Here is a 20,169-nt window from a genome sequence, read left to right as displayed (position 1 = left end):
AAATATTAGAAAAGGCAGTACATCAACAGCTTTATGCTTATTTAAATAACAATGATCTATTATGTGATCGCCAGTCTGGTTTTAGACCTCTTCATTCGACGTCAACCTGTTTGACAGAAATTGTCGACTTTCTTTTAGATAATATGAACTCTGGTAAGATCACTGGGGGTCTGTTTTTAGACCTACAAAAAGCGTTTGATGTCATTCCAATTGATTCAATCCTCGATAAAAATGTATTATTATGGTATAAAAGACTCTGAGTTACAATGGTTTAAAATGTATTTGAAAGAAAGGCAACAATGTGTCTCAATTGCAGGAGCAACAAGTTCTTTTTTAAATGTCAAGACGGGAGTCCCTCAGGGTTCCATACTTGGGCCCCTGATTTTCTGTCTTTATGTCAATGATATAGGTAATTTACCTTTACATAATAAAACAAAGATATGTTTATATGCAGATGACACTGCTCTTTTTAACTGCGATAATGATATGATTGGTATCCAGGCAAATTTACAGTCCGATTTGAATTTAATTACAGAATGGCTCCGACTTAATCGTATGTATTTACATCCACAAAAGACTAAGATTATGACTTTTGGTAATAAACGTAAATTACAAAATAAAAAAATGACAATTCAATTTGAAGGTGCATCCTTAGAGCATGTCGACAATATTAAATACCTTGGAGTAATTCTCGACTCTCAATTAAATTGGACATTACATATTCAGTATATCTCTAGTAAAATCTCACGTTCTATCGCTTGTATTAGAAGAATCAAACATTTGACCCGAAACAAACAACTGAAACAGTTATATTATGCATTGATATTATCATATATAGATTATTGTTGTACGGTATGGGGAAATTGCTCGAAAACTAAAATAACTCGGTTACAGAAATTGCAGAATAGATATGCTCGTTTGGTTTTGAATACAGATTATTCAACTACACAATGTTCTTTATTAACTACCCTCAATTGGCAATCTGTTGAACAAAGAATTAAATATCAAAAATGTATTTTAGTCTATAAGATATGGAATGATTTTGCACCAAAATACCTGAAACCATTGTCTGTTTTGCGACCCATTGTTTATAATACTCGCCATACCACCCAAAACCGTCTACAAATACCATACCCTAAGACAGAATACAAAAAACGTTCCTTTTCATTCACCGGAAATTCTTTATTTAATAAGTTGCCATTGTCCGTCCAAAATTGCAAGTCACTAAACGATTTCAAGAAACAATGTAAACAGTTCTCTAACATGCTTTAACAACAAACAAAAAACACACGAGAATCTGGCCTACTGGGGGGGGGGGGGGGGGGTCTCGCCGTGCATCCCACGTGCGCCTCATGTAGTATTCAAATGTATAAATGTTTTTATATATTGAGTTATATTGATGTTTCAATTTATGTTATGTTCTTATGTTTTATGTTATTGTTTGTATCATGTGGAGGGCTCCGTTGGAAAGCAGTTTCTTTTAACTGAATCGGACTACCCTCCACTGTTTTACCAATTGTAATAAATAAAACATGAATAAATAAATAAATAAATAAATTTCTGCTGCCAGTGAGCGCTTCTCTTTCTCAGCTCCTGCTCTGTCTCCCTCTCTTCCTTTCTTTAATTCTTCAACTTGCTGTCTTAGAGTCGTCTCCTTCCGCTCTTTCTCCTCTAGCTTAGAAACTAATTTCGTCATCATTTCTTCGTTTTCGGTCTCTAGTCGTTCAACTTGACGTCTTGCCTTCTTTTCTGTCCCCTGTAATTTTTCAGCCATTGTTTCAATACGCAGATCCTTTGATTGTAGTTTCTCTTCAAATTCCATCTCCCTCTGCTTGTACGTCTCCATTATCTGTGTTGCTCTTTTCTCGTTTTCCACCATTGCCCTTTCACTATGTTCATGCCTTTCTTGTTCAACCTTTATGGTATCTTGTAGTCTTCCATTTTCACTGACTATGCTTGTTCGACTTTCACGGGACTCGTTGAGTTCCTGCTCTAAGTCTGTAATTCTACCTCGGAGTAACTTCTTTGCTTCTTCTCCTTCTTTGATTTCTTCTCCGTGTCTCGTCTGTGCTTCTTTCACTTGGTTCCATAACCGCTCAAAGCTGGGTAAAGAATAAAGCTGTATTAGGTCAGCAGATATCCCTTCGTCACCCTTCTTTAGGCATCCATGGAGGAGGTGAAGCCACTGCAACCGTTTCTCATCTGAGAGATCGCCATCAACGGGAGCTATGTCATAGATGTCAGTGACCCCGAGCTTTTTTAGTTTATTTTTTGCCTTCTCGAGGACTTTACTATCCCCGGTAGTTTCCATAACACATATAGGGACGTGACCTATCCAAAAGAAAACAAATCAGTTCAATCGAAGAAGTCATTTGATCGTCTCTATGTAACCCACATTTGTCACCTAATCCCTTTTTGTTAGAGGGGGGGGGGGGTATATTTTTTACACCAGAGTAAGGATCGAATCTGTATATTTTTCATTCACATCTGCGCTCAAATATTATACATTTACAACTATGAAAATGAAAATTTTTAATCACATGGGCCTATTATATAATAATACAGGCCTACACAAACAGAGGTAAGAATCAGCATGCATGCACAAAGAAAGAAAAGGGTATTCAATTTACAAATTGAACTGACGAAGGGCGTGTTAATAGAGTTCACGATATCATCATGATCGAAATTGATGAGGTGCAATTAAGGGCTTGAATGCATAATGGATAATATAGAAAACTAAGACAAGTACTTGATTTTAGGGTCATATTGCATGACTTATGATTGTTTCCTCAATTGTTTTATATCCTAGTCATAACTGTTGAAAACACATACTATAGGAGGTGTCATTGTTGTTAGATACACGTACCTACCCGTTTAATAGCATGGCAAATAACATAAATCTTTATACTGTATGTAAATACAAATTACCAGCCTTTATATTCAAAAGTTTCATGTGTGAAAATAATCTGGCTCGTAATGCTTTTCATTTATTCATATCTCCATTCGTCCATTCTTGTAATCAATACGGTGGTTTATATCACTGCATATGTGTCAATAGTGCAATAGTTTAGTTATTCAAAATTGTTTAAAGATACTCGTTCTACCTATATAGCGTAAAAGATTATGTGCAAACTCACCTATAACGCTCTTTATTATCTTGATCCATTTTTGGTAGATGTCGAAAGTAGACGGTCTAATAAAAATGAGAAAATGCACAGATTCAAAATCGTCATTATCACGTGGTAATAATTAAAGAGGTAATGATAATAAAATAAACACAATTTTATTCTCAACCCGCCCCCTAACGAAGACCACCTCAAAGAAGAAAACAAATGTTGCCGATTTTCCTTGCCACATTGCACCGAAAAAATGTGTTTATTTCGGTCCGCGGTGTCATATCGATGTCACGCGCCTACAAGCGCCGTAATTTATGACCGTGAATCCTTCATAATTTCGATATTAAAGATGTAAAAATATCAAACATATTCGGGCACCTTGCTGACAAATTCGGTTAACAAAAGTAGGGGAAAACATTATAAAATCATTTTTGAATGGACGAAAGTGATTAACAGTGGCGTATCTAAGTATTATTCCGCTAGGGGCAAACACATTGCCCCCCCCCCAGCCCCCCCCCTCCCCCTGCCCAAACGTATCCGTATTATTATACAAGCGAATGAACAGTTTATATATTGATATCAATCTCCAAAAAACACACATTTCTTTTACCCATATAAATATTCCCAAGGCACCATCTACTGGAGCCCTATTAAAGCGTACCAGCATTACCATGCGATTACAAAAAATGGTAGTCGATTTCATTCAAATATGTATTGCCCGTGTGAATATGGAGAGCGAGAAGATTAATACTCACGTTAGTAACAGCACCATACATCCGACCTTCCTAGCAAAGTCTCGTACAATTTCTTCGTTTAAAACTGGTAAGATGGTAAAAGAGAACGCATTTGATACATTGTGCATGATGAACCTTTTGGATAATAAGAACATGATATTTAGCCTACATGCAGAAGTAGAAAAAGAACAAAATAAACAAGCTTGTTTAGTTCTATAAATTGCATGCAATATGCCAGAATAACACAAATGAATGATTGTTTGTGCAATAACATTTAATGAATCCACACAATAATATTTTGTGAAGATATAAACAGTGAACTTAATGCGTTTCATAAAGAGAATCTTACATGAGTTTGAAAGTCGTGAAATCATACTAAGAAGGGGTTGCCAAAATAATGATGAATCCATGAATCTATGTTGTCATATATAAGTACAATGTCATGTGGGAATTTTGTAAGAATTGCAGTGCTGGCAATAATGGTACAATTCCAAAACCCTGAATAAAACACCCATTACGACATCAACAAAACGAGGATGTTTGAAAAGCCTAATACATCATTCTCTTCAATGAAATAATGCACCTATATATTATCACTTTTTGAGCTTCATGAAATTGAAAGTGAATTTAAATAAAGCTTGTTATAGCGCTTTTAATCCCTATGTGCTTTTGAGGAAGAAAAAAAATGATTTAATTTTTCGCAGTTCCTTTTGATAATCTTAATGTCGTATTTGAAGATTGACTGTGTCCAAATACCTATTTCTGCGATTTCAATACACATTTTTATGCTCGTGAAAACTACCCTGCTAGGTAGCCTTCTAATTAAATACATCAGGCAGGTCAGGTATATGGTCATAGTGAAACATACACATCATTACCAATAATTGTTTCAGATAGTTGACATGTTAAATTAATCAATGGCTAACACATAATCGTTTGAATTTTTTTCGATTCTTTTTATAAAGAAATATGATATATTGCGCTCCATGTATTTGATGTGTACCATGTAATAAGAATTCTAAGAGTTACTTTTTACTGTTTAAACAATGACTTTTTAAGATCACGCAAGTTTTCACATATTTCTCCCATTCTTTATCAATAGGTGATGGGTTACTCAGGCGTAGTCATGGTTCATACCCTCAATATACAAATATTTAAAATGTTAAGGACGACTGATATTTAGCAAATATTATTATACAATTCAAGCGACTGACTATAGATATGACATTTTGGAATATTGATTGCGATGTAGTGTAGTATCTAACCAATATGAAGCTAATTTCAAGCTCAAATAGGATCATCGCGTGGTTTTGTCAAACCTCCATAATTGAATTAACTTGAATTTATTTCTTCTACAAAACAAACAAATCAATCAATTGTTTACTACAAATTTACAAACACGCAGTTGGGTATACGTTATCTCATTTCGGACACGTGGTCATAGGCCTTGTTGTTTCTACAGAAAATGAAGAACACAATTAAATAACATTTTCTTGTTCTTCTTCTTTTTTCTTTTGTTTAACCCGACATTTTTAGAGTGTTTAGACATTCTTCACAATGCTAGTTTATCTAGCACAAAGGGGCATTCCGTTTAATAGTTCAGTAATATTCAAAACATGACTTTCCCATGCAATTCTTTATTTTACCAAAATCATACCTTAGGGTTTTAAGGAAAAAGCTTTCATTTGAATTACAACAAACACAAACAAATCAACATGGCCTTATTTTCAATATACAAACCGAAGATAACTGTTCTTCTGATGACGTACGTCGGTGAGATATTCCTCCTGATCCTCAGTAGATGTTTGACGTTCATCAGCAAGCTTGCGTTGTTCTGAGTCTACATAAAGAGCGCTTCTCAGGGCAGGGACTATAGAGGGGACTATGCTATCCGCATTCGGAAACACGGACAAATTAATCATACCAATAACAAGCGTATCAGGAAACACCACTCGGTCATCATCACAAGGTACAGCCTTGCCTGGTTTGTACGACAATATCTCATGTCGTAATTCATCTAGCTTCCCTTTCCTAATCACCGAGCTGGAAGTAGCCATCTTTGTACAGATTTCGCCCTGAATACGCGCACAAACACGTTACACGCTCAATAGTATACAGATTTGTCGTATGGCTAGACATAGTTACATAGTAGGTCTAGTTATTACTGGGTGTAGGAAGTTCTTTATAAGGCAAGTATCATGTACAACAGGATGTACACACGGATGTACAAACGGATGAGGGATTTTAATGGATGATCAACCGACCTTTGGCTTGTGGTATGAAAATTATTATTTGAATCACATACACTAATCTGCCCACTGCCTTCATGCCCACGCGCAAATGTTACAATAGTTCTCTCCATGTTAATGGTGGAAGCACAATATTCCACGCTAGTTTCTATCCATCATTACAATGTTTGAGCCTATCATCATCATATTAAACCCTATGATATAGATATGGCTATTTTTGAGGTTTCAATCATTCTAATGCATCATAGTCGACCAAATTAACCATCAACATCGAGGAGAGGGAACTATGATGTTTCATATAATACTGTATGATGTCTTATGTACGGTTTGGTCTCTATACCTGAGATTATATTTTGCTTGCCAAATTAAGGAATTGAATCGAATTTACTAAATATTTCTATTTAAAACAAAATATATATTACAATCTCTACCTTTCAAATAGAGTTGGGTCAAAGGTAATTAATGTTTTTCATTTCACTCTAAAGACATGCATGTTCCTAAGTTTTTGCTTTAAAAAGAAAACCCAACATAATATTAGGTTCACTTCTTATATTAGCGACCTTTCATTGGCAGCATATTATGATAGGCTAATATAGGCTAAATGTCACATTTTGCAGTGAATCATCATTAGCCTTTTTATGTGGAGGCGGAAAACATTAAAAGTAATGGCAAACAAAGACAACCCATTGTCACGTTACATGAAATTGGTACACCGATCAAAGTGCAGCCCCTACCGGTGTGGATTTGCCAATTCTATGAGTAGGCTACATACAGATTGCATTGTATACAATTACAACCACTGTTCCCACATAGAAAGGCAACGCTAATGCGTATTGACCGTTAACACTGCACTACGTGTAAATAGGCAGCATTTAAATACATGAATAGTAAATACTCTCCTAACACACAGATACACACAATCATGCCGATGCGGTTGATCGGCAAGTGGTAAGTTTGTAGTAGACACACAATTTGCATTTTAAAATTATTCTATCTAACATCTGAAAAAATTGTATTTGACTGCTATTTAGGTGTCATGAATTGTCACTAAAGTACCGATTTTTAGTGAAATTAGTTGGGTTTTGTACAGTGGTGTTTGAAATGTTGAGAATCAATAGCACAGCTTTTAAAACACAGCCAAGATATTTATGCATTTTTGCCCCCCCCCCAAAAAAAAAAAACAACAACAACAAACAAACAAAAACAAACGCCCCCACCCCATCCAAAAACAAAAGCAGTAAAGGAGTAAAGATAGTTTGTATTTTTTAACCCAAAAGAACATAACAATAATAAAAACCGGAATTAAATCACACACAAAATTCCATTCAAAGAAAAGGAAAGTTAACGGGAATTAAATTTCCTAAACATTGCACATTATGCATGCCACCTAAAATGGAGGTTTTTATAATAGCGATACGCGTATATCGTGGACATATATGAGAGAATGGGAAAGCGTGTCTGTCTTTTGTTATAGGGGTGAGAATACATGAGCCCCTGAATGCTGGCGTACTGATTGAGAGGGGGGGGGGGGGTATATTTCTTATTCGATACCAGTGATTAAATGTTGCTGAATGACATGATTTTCCGGTAATTTTTTTCAGTTTTTTTTTTATAAAGTCATACCTTTTTATGCGTTTGTTGGAAAATTAGAAATTGACAAATTTACAGTCGGGCGAAAAAATGTGCTTATTTAGAAGCCTTTATGTCATGGTCTGCTAAACGGCTGGGCTTGGGGGCTTGAGCCCCCTCAATTTTTGAAAAAGTATGTCACAGAGGAAAAGAAAGAAAGAAAGAGAGAGAAAAAAAATAAGTGACCTAACAATGTCACAATTGAAGTATCAAAATATAGGCTCATTTGACCGTAATTAAATGCCTAAAACCCCAAAGCTTACGGGGGGGGGGCTCCGCTCCAAGACCCCTCCAAGGGCCCTAAGGCGGTCCCCTGGATGCTCATATGACCGCCATTAAAGACCTAAAATACAAGATCTTCAGGGGGTCTGCCCCCTGGACCCCACCAAGAGCCCAAATGAGGCCCCTGGATGCTCAATTGACCGTAGTTAAATATTTAAACCTCTGAGCTTTTGGGGGCTCTGCCCCCTGGACTACATCAATGGCCTTAAAGAGGACCCCTGGATGCTCATCTAACCGTAATTAAATACCTAAACCCACTAAGCTTTCGGGGGCTCTGCTCCCTGGACTCTCCGCCAAATAGTGACCCCCCAGTTACACAAATAAAGTATCTAAATATGCTTATCTGACTGTAATTTAATGCCTAAAAACTCTGAGCTTCCGGGGGCTCGGCCCCTTGACCCCTTGCCGGGGCTCAGGCCCTGGACCCCACGCCAATTTACGCTCTACCTGATCGTTAATACTCTGAATACTTTGAAAAACGTTACGCGAGGCAGGCATGTAACGTGTAAGAGATTTTTCTTCTGCCCCCCTCCCTTCCAAACGTTTTTGCTCATTACGTCACTGCCCCTGGTGAGCCCCTTGGATTGTTTGCCTCCCCCCCCCCATCCCAAACTGCTTCCGGCGCGCCTGTGTGTGACTGTACCATGCACACGTTATTTACGATTTGTGTTACAGAATCTGGCCTATTCGATTTTGATCATCTCTACCAAACCAAAGCAATGCGATCTCCACTTGCTGCCACCCGAAGATGTCATGAACCTGAAATTAGGGACTTTTAGATTTCCACAACGACAATGTGGATTGCTACGATCGACTTCCCTTTAATGTACTGCCATGAATGGACGTCACACGTATCAGTCCACGCAGGAGCGTTCGCAGGACTATTACGACGCCAGGCGAATCGCAACTTTCCATTTTTACATCTCAAACTATTTCAAATGCATAACAGCATTATAAGCATTATACATATATAGTGTATTTACTAATTATTGCTTTCTATCTGTCTCTCTCTCTCTCTTTCTTCCTCTCTATTCTAGTCTCTTCTCTCTCGCGTTCCATTTTCCGTTCTTCTTTTCCTTTTCTTCCACGCCTTTTTATGCGTTTTCTTTGTTTTGTCGTTCTAGTACTTCTCCCTCCCTTTTCATTTGCAATACCCAGTCTTTACATTGCTTCGTCATCTTTTATAATACGCTTATCCTCGTTGTTTTCCGTGTGCTCTTAGCAACTCTTGTACCCCTTTGTCAGGTTTCGAAGAACATTGGATTTAATAAATGTGTCTTTACTGGACAAAAGATTTAAGCCGAAAATGAATGTTTTGTTTTTCCAACAAATATTTCATTATTTCTTCTTAACGTTACTATTTATGTATCCATCCATCCATTTATCTGTTTATATATCTATACATCAAATCTATCTATCTATCTATCTGTCTGTCTGTATATCCCTCTTTCTATCTTTCCATCCATCTATCTATATATCTGTGTATCCAACTATTTATCTATCTATCCCTCTCTTTCAGTTCATCCCTTTATCTATTGTATTATTTATTTATCTTTATATCTACATTTCTATCTGAGTTTGAGTTTGAGTTTGAAGCTTTATTATCCAAACAAAAAGCACGTTAGTATAACAATCAATTCTCGCTACCCCAAATAGCGATTCTGCCGAGATCCGGGGAAAATCCTGAAAACGCGCATTGCATTATGGGATAGCTTTTCGACATTACAGCTTCCTGTGCCGTCCTCCACAACAACACAGCGTCGCTTTCGCTCGGAAAGTTCGTGATCACAACCCTCTCTTTCACGGTAGAGTTTAACGGCCTTTTGTGCTAAAGTCACTAATTCTGCCCGAAGCTTTCCATTGCATGGTATTCCTCTGTCCGTTAAGATTTTTTTAAGTTCCGAAACTGTTTTTTTTATCCATTTTGTGGTCGACGAGAAATACATGAACTGAGTGTTGTCTCTACACTGTTTACTGTATCGTCTGCTCGTGATTGTGACGCTGGTCGCTACATGCACAATTTTAAGACAATTATTTTTTTTTAACTTTTAGATTAACAGAAAAAAAACATGAATAAAAATAAAATCTTTCCTGTAAACTATTTTTTGCTTTTTATTGTATATTCAAATTGAATAAAAACAAACTAAATTTAATGCATATATTATAATCTGTACAAATTACACTGATTGGCATCGATTTTAGCGTGCGTGAAAACTCTGCACAGCGAACACAGGCGCTATCGCCAGCGGGATGGGACTCTATACCGGAAGTTGTAGTGACGACCCGAGAGAGTGAAAATTACCTCGTCTCGCGAATTTCGAGATTTTCGTACCTATTTAGGGTAGCGAGAATTGTGAACGTTTAACATTGAAAGGATAAATGGGACCAGAAAATAGCATTTAATGCTTATCGTGTCTGGTACCACTTACACACAATAGTATCACAGCAATGAATGAGAATGTAATGTATAAGTATGAATAACAATTGAATACAAACTTAAGCTACAAGCTATTCTACATTTAGGCTAAAATATGTCATGTGATTAAATACAAAGCTTTCGTATTTTACACTAAATAAAAAGATAAAGAATTATATACATGTAACATAATATTTACAAAAAGGCAATAACGTCGGTTCAAAGTTAAAAACGATTATTCTATTAACATTTGTGATATTAGAGTTTTACGAAAGCAAGACACTGACATCTCCCAGTCATTCACCATCCGTAGTCTGCAACCTGCAGGCACGTACAGAGTTTGATTTCAAACTTTACTAGAATTCCTAAACTCAAGCCTTTAGCAGAGCCTAATTAGGCTAATTTTGTCAGTCTCTGACAGTGTCATATATAACAGACCCTATGTAGTATGATGTCATCCTAGCCTCAATAAGGAGCTTCAACCACACAGCTCCTTGGTCACATTGTGCAGACACTGTTAAGCACAGCGGCTGAAAAGAGTTTGTCCTAGCAAACTAACACATGGATGTGCCCCATTAAAACAAATACTAGCATACACGAGGCAAACTATACCGGTATCATCAATTAGGGAATCTTTATCGAAGAAATGGTTATCAAATTTTCCCAAATTAGTTGAGGGGCTTTTTGTTTCGGGGAACATTTATTTTGTGATGCAAGGTAGGAGTTCAAATTTGTCGTGTATTAATAAAACTTGAATACTGTGTTTAACCAGTAATCAAGAACGGCTAAAAAAGATAGCAAAATGTGTGTGTGTTTGTATTTAATTTGACTTTTATTAGAGCTTACCCAAAGCTAAGGCACGAAATCATTTCTGAAACTACACACTGATTATTTTCCAAAATGAGCACTACTTGTGGAAATCTTCCGCAATGTCCACACAAATTAATACGCATATAAAGTACATAACACTTTTCGTAATATATAATCAAATTATATGCGCAAATCGTTATTAAGACAGTGCCTCGATCGTTACAAATTATTTCATTCATCTTTTACCTGCATACGTTTAGGTGGAACAAACATTTTGCATTCCGTACAAACTGGGGGTTCGGGGGTTCGCGCGACCCCCCCCCCCCCATTTTTTTTTTTTTTTTGCTCAAGATGGGGGTGTTGATTAAAACAAATAATGGTGCCCCATATCCCCCCCCCCCCCCCGTTGAGCAACAACCAAAAGGAAATTGTGCTCAAAGAGGCTGTTCATCATCATAAAGGAGCCCTCTTATATAGAGGCTTACATTAACTTATGCATTGGAACCTAATTAATTGACAGGCTATCTACATGACTTTTGTTCTACATAAGGATGAAATTGAATGAGAAAATAGGCCCTGTTATAGAAATATGTCTTGACCTGTGCAGTTGTCTTTACAAAGTTGAATGCCTGTTATTTTATCTAAATTCAATATAAAAAAATTGACATTTAATAATGCTTTTGTTTAAATGTTCACTCACTATGCTCGTTCGCAAGTGATCTTCAGGCCTTTTAGTGCGTACACGTACGCACATTATACACACACATAATGTTCAGAAGTCAGCATGACCTGGTCTCATCCTTGAGCTCAATAATGTATTTCTAAATACGTGATATCGCACATATGCAATATGGATTGTTCTTTGTTGTTGTTTTTTCTCTTAATGTTATATCATCAAAGACTTGGAGTAAATGAATCTCGGGAATCTTATTTATTCTCGGAGAGAGACACATCTCATCTTTAAAAAAAGCATCCTTTTAAACAGAGAGGGGGTCATCTGAGTCATCAACCTATTTCTCGAGAGTGAGAAAACATGTTTGAGGGTAGGCCAACATTCATTTATCTGATGCGACACTACGCGACTCTTGCTGGAAAAACTGTTCAATAGGAAGAGCGCCACCTGTAGGCTTTTTTTTTTCATTGACGACTCTTCAAAAGTTCTGCAACCAACTTACCCCTGCCCATGATTACTAATATAAAATCGTGAAAATGCGGAATTTAAACTTGTCGACAACCCTCTCCCTCCCTCCCCTAACTCTCTCTCTCTCTCTCTCTCTCTCCATCCGTCCATATCCCCTTCCCTCTACATCTTTCTTTCTCTGCATCTGTTCCTACCAGTCACACTCTTCCCCCTCTCTCTCTCTCTCTCTCTCTCTATTTACATATATATCGTATGTACAGCTCTCTTTTAAAATATGAACTGCCTGTTTAGAGCCAGAAGAAAAAATCAATTCGTGGTAAATGCCCTTTTGGCTCCAAACAAGACAGAAATTTTGTTTTTTGTTGTCACCCAATGCTCCCACTCCCTATCTCTCTTTCTCTCTCTCTCTCTCTCTCTCTTTCTCCCTTATATTTCATACTGATACTTTCCCACTTAAATTTTTCAAATTACCAAAGCCTTGAATGTTTAATTTGAAATGTGATATGTGAATGATACCAATCATGGGAGCAACTTAATCAGATTTAATTGTGCAAAATCTTGTTTGCTTCTTTATTGATATATCGATCATTACCTTGCAACCTTTTAACCATGTGTGTATGCGAAAATAATTTGTTTACACTACCCTACCTTTTAATACTAAATTGGTCCAACGATAAAAGAAAATCTGCATTTTACCTACAAAATATATTTTGTTTAATTCATTGTAGCATCTATTTGATTATATAATTCCCAGATTTGGGGTCGTGGTCGAGTGGTTACGTCACCGGACTGTTGATCACAAATCGGGGTTCGAGTCCCGCCGCGACACTAATGTCCTTTGGCACGACATTGATCTACATTTGCCACACTCAACCCAGGTGATGTAAATGGGTACCTTGAAATGCTAAAGCGCTGTAATGGCAGCACAGCTAAAACAGGGATAATAATCTCCAAGTTTGGAAGCGCTTAGAGATTTAAATGTAATTCGCGCTATATACAAGCTGAGTATTATTATTATTGGTTTCTGCTATTGTCTCTGTTTCTGTTATTGAAGAAAATACACTACCCATCTGGCTATGCAATTTCCAATCCCAACATGTAATTCATTCGAAATTCAAAAAAAATAAATATTCATAATCGTTTAACATAATTTTATTACAAATAGGTTATAATATTCAGATTTCTGAATATGTACTAAGTAATGTGCCATAATGTACAACGATGGCGACACGACAAATGCTACGGCGGCGGTTGCTCCAGGCTTTATTTCATCAGGGATGTGAGGTTGGGGTTGAATTTGTTGTTTGTTTTGGGGCTGGGCTTGTGCTTGCATGGTCTTGGCGTTGGGTGCGGTGAAGGTTTCTTGTCCGTGGTTGGGATTGGGAGTTTGAATAATGTACTGAATTGCCGCGGAGTAATTGTAACCGGAGCAGGTGTCGTAGAAGCACAATTATATATTATATGTACAAAAAGAATTGCAATTTACTGCCACAATGTTAATACGCATATGTATTACGTGTTACTGATGTATACTTTGTAAAAAAAAAAATAAAAAAAAAAAAAAAACATCTGCAATTCACCTCTCGGGCCGTGAATGTGTTTTAATAAAATTAAAGAATTTTAAATAAATAAAAAAATAAATGAAATATCTATTTTTAATGTGAAACAATGACAAACCACTTCATGACACTTATTTACAGTTTGTTAGGTATTATACATTCAAAGTTTTATATTTTGTATTTCTGTTTGTTCATTACTTTAATATTCATTATTCATTCATGTTTTTCGTTATTGTTCAATGTATTCATTTACTTTCTTATCTATTTCAAACTGGTGGTAGGTACAACATTAGAAACGGGCGTTGCAACTTTTTTAATTGAAAAAGTTCGATTCTTCTGCTTCGAACTATTCTTTTTAAGCAATTAAATGAAATGTGAAATTCGAACATTAAAATGATTGACCATAATTAATATTTTTTTGACAGATTAAAGTTTAAAAATATATCAAAATTGCTCCGGCTGTAATAAGTGACAATTGTAAAAATTACTAACATTAATTGAAGTTCTATATCATGTAACTTACCAACAGAGAAATAAAAACCTACTTTTTGAAAAAAAATCACGCTCTGCATGCAATTCTTGTCATATTATTAACAAAAGCATAGTTGAAATTATGTATGCGATGTTTGGATACAAGTTTTAACATTTCAATAAACACAATATGGTTTGGTTAATGATAATGAAGGTTATGTATATTACTGTTCTCAACCATTCAGGTAATTGATTAATAATTCAATAATTCAAATGATTTTATTTCTCATGCAAAACACAATACAATAATAATTATATCACAAAAACTATGCAATGAAACGACAAATATAATGGAAAAAGCACGAGAAAAGACGAAGTAACTTGAAGTAGAGCTTGTTGAAGTGTTAGTTCCTCAGATGCTGTTTTACAATATAACATGAACAAAGTATGCTTAGAAATACATGTAATATCAAATGTAATAAAGAAATCAACTTAATTTTTTCCCGCTTACGACGCCATACGTCTACTGTGGGACGCTTCACCAGGCCGAATATACCGAAGGGTCTTTGAAAGGTTTATCAGAGAAGGGCAGTTCTTTCCTGACGTTCCCTGACCGGAACACCATGTTCACGGGTCAAGAATCATATGGCATTAGAGACCGGTCGGCCCGATGAAGCATCCAAGAGTGAACCTGGACCGTCACAAGCTTAGATTTTTGTTTTTTTGTTAGTACACTTGGCTTGATGAAGATTCTCTGGTGATTTATAAATTGAGTACTCTCTGGGGAACATCCATTATGATCTTTAGGAGGAAAAGGAGCATTATTTTCTCCGGGAATGGATCAATGAGAACGAGTTGAGAAACCAGATCTTCTTCTTCCAAGATGGTGGTTTCCTCGTCGGGTTTTCCACCAGAAGATACCAGAGGGGCTATCTCAGATAAATCTTCAGGTAGGACTTGCATTTTTTGTACGGACGATTGGTCAGCAGGTTTAATGCTACTTACATTGGTCATATCATCACCAGCGTGAATTTCTTTAGAGGACACGTCTCCAGAAGTCACTTCAGATGCATCCAAGTTCTGTCTACTGCTCTCCGGTGATTTGTCATGATGCTGACTCCTACTTCCATCTGTCAAGTCCTCCTGGGTTTTGGAAGCCATGTCTCCTGTATGCCCATCTCGAGGAGTGTAGTTATTGCTTGCTGTAGCGTCCTGCAGTACCTGGGTGTCGGTCTGTCCTTTGGCCTGGTCCTCTTCTAGAGAGGCCTCATCTCTAGTAGAGAGCTGCTCACCATTGACGCCTTCTTTATCATATTCAGCATCGATCTGTTCTTCTTCTAAACCTAACCGGCAGTAAGAAAGAAAACAGGTAATTGGTTTATTTCTCAAAACACATCAAATTGATTTATTATGATTGTGTAGAACTTATCGCAGTGAATTTCATTTTTTTTTAATGTTCACCAGGTAGTAAATGAGAACTTGAAGTTGGTAGTAAGTATCTGTTTGGCTTTTTATTCGTGAGGAAAATGCTAACTGAAAGTTGTACCTAAGCTCTTTTAAAGTATCTCCTCTTTGCATTACGTCACCTTAGTATTTATATCAACAGTGTAAAAATGTGGAAAACGAATTTGCTTCAGAAAATACCATCAATCTGACTATAAACACATGGGCCCTATTGTATACCGAATAGAACATCATGTTACTGAAGTGTTGAATGGGGTCCTCGATTACGAAACTACAATTGTTCTTAATGAAAATATACGTTACCTCCGCTGAGATACAGGTCTGCAAGGTTGACCAACTTGGCAGCTTGCAGTGCCTTCGTTAGCTCAATCCGTTCATCTTCCCTGGACACACCTCTTCTCCATTGTTTTAGCATATGACGAGTTCCATCACTGGTAACACGGCCGAACCTCATATTGGTCATGAGCGCTCTCTGTATATCACCATGTAGGATTCCCAGCTGACCAGCAAGGCTGTCGATTTTGGCTTCATCGTAAAGATCGTCAGCTATCTTCGTTAAGATGTCTGCAAACTCATCATCTGGGGGCTCCTCTCTAGAATGGTAAAAAGACAAACATGGGGGGCGGTCAAAGAACGTAGGTATGACGAATCAACTTTAAAATTAGTACAAACCTTTACTTAGGTGAAAAAAAAGTCAAAATAAGTTCTTCCCGTAATGAGACTATAGAGGATTATGTAATATTATAACTCTAATCAAAATAAGTTCTTCCCGTAATGAGACTAAAGAGGATTATGTTATATTATAACTCTAATCAAGAGTATCATCTTCTACTTGTTTCATTACAGAACGTTTTCATTGTTAAAGTCAACCTATAGCAGTTGACTGACACAAATAGACAGCGATCCCATTTAGAGACCATGCTCGACATGCTCGAATTATTAAAATCTATTTAAATTCATTAAAGGATTTCACTTTCAACTCAAATCACTGTAGACTGGAATGCAGCTAAGATTTTCATTTCTTTGTTAATGAGTTTCGATATTTTATTCACTACTGCGTTTACATTATCACAGGTGGTCACGAAATTTCTAAACCTGATTTTGGATTCATAGAAAATAACTGTTTCCGTACTTTTAGCACTGTTATTGACCGTCTAGCACCACTTATTTTACACACCAAAGTACATACCGTAGTAGTGTTGTCACTATAAGAGAAATAATGCGTTTATTGTCAATTTGCCATGTAAAGAGTAAAGATATTTCATCTCACCCTGCTTGTACTGTATCACTCCCCAGTCCTCCGGCTGAATTATCCTCAAATGATGATGGGCCTGTCATGAAGTAATGAAGTCAGTTTGAATGAGAAGGGGGGGGGGTCAATTTAAGATACACATTTGGAATGTTCTCTATCGTTCACTGTATCGGTATTCTAAGTAATTTCAAAGTATAGCTTAAATGGGGTAGCAAGGGACCTATAAAGACCTTATTGGATTTGATAAGCTTCACATATATACATATTTCAAAAAGTAGCACAAAAATTGGATTGGACTTTAAGTACAATGTTTGTTTTTTAAAACTTTTAAAGGAAATTGAGATTGGAAAATAAAGTCTTACCACTCTGAGCTTGTTTTCCAGAACCAACCCAGGGAATGAAACTCCATTGAGGTGTCTCTGCTTTCTTCTTCTGCTCTGCTGATCGTATCTCACTTTCTAGTTGAATTTTGGTTCTCAGCTTCCAGGTCTCACGCTTAAGTTGCTCCAAAAGCCCTTCCTTATAGGCGTGCTCCTTCTTCCAGCTTAATTCTATTGTTCGTTTTTCTTTTTCAAATCGAGCTCTGTCTCCCTCTCTTCCTTTCTTTAATTCTTCAACTTGCTGTCTTAGAGTCGTCTCGTTCCGCTCTTTCTCCTGTACAATATTCGTCAATTCTGCTGCCAGTGAGCGCTTCTCTTTCTCAGCTCCTGCTCTGTCTCCCTCTCTTCCTTTCTTTAATTCTTCAACTTGCTGTCTTAGAGTCGTCTCGTTCCGCTCTTTCTCCTCTAGCGTTTTTGTCAAAGTGTCTTCCCGTAGCAGCTTAGACACTAATTTCGTCATCATTTCTTCGTTGTCGGTCTCTAGTTGCTCAACCTGACGTTTTGCCTTTTCTTCTGTCCCCTGTAAATTTTCGATACGCAGATCCCTTGATTGTAGTTTCTTTTCAAATTCCATCTCCCTCTGCTTGTACGTCTCCATTATCTGTGTTGCTCTTTTCTCGTTTTCCATCATTGCCCTTTCACTATGTTCACGCCTTTCTTGTTCAACCTTCATGGTATCTTGTAGTCTTTCATTTTCACTGACTATGCTTGAGCGACTTGCACGGGACTCGTTGAGTTCCTGCTCTAAGTCTGTAATTCTACCTCGGAGTAACTTCTTTGCTTCTTCTTCTTCTCTAATGTCTTCTCCGTGCCTCTTCTGTGCTTCTGTGACACCCTTTCTCCCTTGGTTCCATAACCGTTCAAAGCTGGGTAAAGAATACAGCTGTAATAGGTCAGCAGATATTCCTTTGTCACCTTTCTTCAGGCATCCATGGAGGAGGTCAAGCCAATGCAATCGTTTGTCATATGAGAGAATGTCACCAATGGGAGGTACGTCATAGACGTCAGTGACCCCGAGCTTTTTTAGTTTATTTGTTGCCTTCTCGAGGACTTCACTTTGCCCGGTAGTTACCATGGCACATATAGGGACGTGACCTATCCACACAACAACAACAAAATCAGTTTAATCGAAAGTAGTCATTTAATCGTCTTATGACCTCTTTGTACCACACATGTGTCACCTAATCCCTTTTGTTTAGAGGGGGGGGGGGAGTATATTTTTACACCAGAGTAAGGATCGAATCTGTTTATTTTTCATTCACATCTGTGCTTTCAAATATTGCCATTAAACTTGCTGTATGTGCATAGAGTATACAACCTTTTTCTAGGGTTGTAAATATAACTGGCAAGTGAGAGAAGGATCGATGGAGAGAGGGGGGGGGGGGGGGGAGAGAGACAAAATTGATAAAAGAAAAGAGACTGCAGAATAACCATAAAAGGGAGTAAACATAGCCATAGTCATGAGATAATTATACATTTACAACTATGAAAATGAAAATTTGTAATCACATGGGTCTATTATATAATAATACAGGCCTACACAAAAAGAGAAAAGTATCAGCATGCATGCACAAGGAAAGAAAAGGTATTTAATTTACAATAACGGAGTTTACAGATACAATCTGCGCATTTATTTAAGTTAATATTGTCTGTTGGGAGCCAGGGGAGTACAAATAATCAAATAATTCCTCTGGCTCTCAACAGAAAGGTTAAATTACATTACATTGTTATGTTATTTATGTTATTTGTAGTTACTGTCTATGATATGTTAATGTATTGTTATATTTATACAAATGTGAGCTGTAAAACGATTTTTATGCCTTCATTTTATTTTGTGCATGACAATAAAGAAATTCAATTCAATCAATTCAATTCAAATTCAATGGGCAGATAAAGGTCATTTGTACCAAAAAGGTAAAACCCACCAGAGATGAATACTGGATATGCGTTCATGAAAGTTATGTAACATTATTCAGTTATGCACCAACGGTACATTCGATGATACGCAGATCGAAGTATTCTTTTCAAGAGGGCAAACAAAAGATATTCATGAAGCACAGCTAGGACTCTGGCATTTTTTATTCTAAGATGCTCAAAGTGGAACTTCTCCATGTGTAAAAGATCTGTGGATATTTGGGGTCATTTGTACCATGTGCTGTCTGTAAACTCCCATGTTGAACTGATGAAGGGCGTTTTAGAGTTCACGATATCATCATGGTCGAAAAGTTGATGAGGTGCTATTAAGGGCTTGAATGCATAATGGATAATATAGAAAACTAAGATAAGTACTTGATTTTAGGGTCATATTGCATGACTTATGATTGTTTCATCGATTGCTTTATGTCCTAGTCATAACTGTTGAAAAAAAACCATTCTATAGCAGGTGTCATTATCGTTAGATACACGTACCTACCCATTTAATAGCATGGTCAATAACATAAATCTTTATATGTAAATAAAAATTACCAACCTTCATATTCAAAAGTTTCATGTGTGAAAATAATATGGCTTGTAATGTTATTCATTTATTCATATCTTCATTTGTCCATTCTTGTAATCAATACGGTGGTTTATATCACTGCATTGTGTGTATCAACAGTGCAATTGTTTATTAATTCACAATTGTTTAAAGATACTCGTCCTACCTATAGCGTAAAGGATTATGG

The 20,169-nt window shown here is 36.8% G+C and overlaps 2 protein-coding genes across 2 annotated transcripts; both read right to left on the bottom strand.

The window, feature by feature from the left end:
• Positions 1–970: 970 nt before the first annotated feature.
• Positions 971–5,907, bottom strand: LOC115921434 (caldesmon-like). The gene is made up of 4 exons (XM_030978919.1): positions 5,775–5,907; positions 3,891–3,935; positions 1,565–2,331; positions 971–982 (listed from the first exon to the last, which is right to left on the bottom strand). Exons 1-4 carry the CDS (start codon positions 5,905–5,907, stop codon positions 971–973), a joined length of 957 nt encoding a protein of 318 aa, XP_030834779.1.
• An 8,901-nt stretch (positions 5,908–14,808) lies between these two features.
• LOC105440688 lies at positions 14,809–18,592 on the bottom strand. Its single transcript, XM_030978437.1, has 4 exons — positions 17,486–18,592; positions 17,142–17,202; positions 16,175–16,464; positions 14,809–15,750 (listed from the first exon to the last, which is right to left on the bottom strand). Exons 1-4 carry the CDS (start codon positions 18,576–18,578, stop codon positions 15,170–15,172), a joined length of 2,025 nt encoding a protein of 674 aa, XP_030834297.1. The 5' UTR covers positions 18,579–18,592; the 3' UTR covers positions 14,809–15,169.
• Positions 18,593–20,169: the final 1,577 nt, after the last annotated feature.

This window comes from Strongylocentrotus purpuratus, unplaced genomic scaffold (assembly GCF_000002235.5).
Source record: "Strongylocentrotus purpuratus isolate Spur 01 unplaced genomic scaffold, Spur_5.0 spur5_scaffold_1, whole genome shotgun sequence".
Lineage (NCBI taxonomy): Eukaryota > Metazoa > Echinodermata > Echinoidea > Camarodonta > Strongylocentrotidae > Strongylocentrotus > Strongylocentrotus purpuratus.
Note: the sequence above shows the minus strand (reverse complement) of the source record. Positions and strands in the feature narration are given on the sequence as shown.

What these genes read in the sequence shown, in the direction of transcription:
- LOC115921434 (XM_030978919.1), bottom strand. Translation starts at nt 5,907, where the DNA reads ATGGCTACTTCCAGCTCGGTGATTAGGAAAGGGAAGCTAGATGAATTA. An exon ending in TCCTGATACGCTTGTTATTG is followed by an intron (nt 3,936 to 5,774) that starts GTATGATTAATT and finishes CCATCTTACCAG; the next exon opens with TTTTAAACGAAGAAATTGTA. An exon ending in CTTTGCTAGGAAGGTCGGAT is followed by an intron (nt 2,332 to 3,890) that starts GTATGGTGCTGT and finishes TCTTTTGGATAG; the next exon opens with GTCACGTCCCTATATGTGTT.
- LOC105440688 (XM_030978437.1), bottom strand. Translation starts at nt 18,578, where the DNA reads ATGGTAACTACCGGGCAAAGTGAAGTCCTCGAGAAGGCAACAAATAAA. An exon ending in TGGAAAACAAGCTCAGAGTG is followed by an intron (nt 17,203 to 17,485) that starts GTAAGACTTTAT and finishes ACTTCATGACAG; the next exon opens with GCCCATCATCATTTGAGGAT. An exon ending in AGTGATACAGTACAAGCAGG is followed by an intron (nt 16,465 to 17,141) that starts GTGAGATGAAAT and finishes TTACCATTCTAG; the next exon opens with AGAGGAGCCCCCAGATGATG.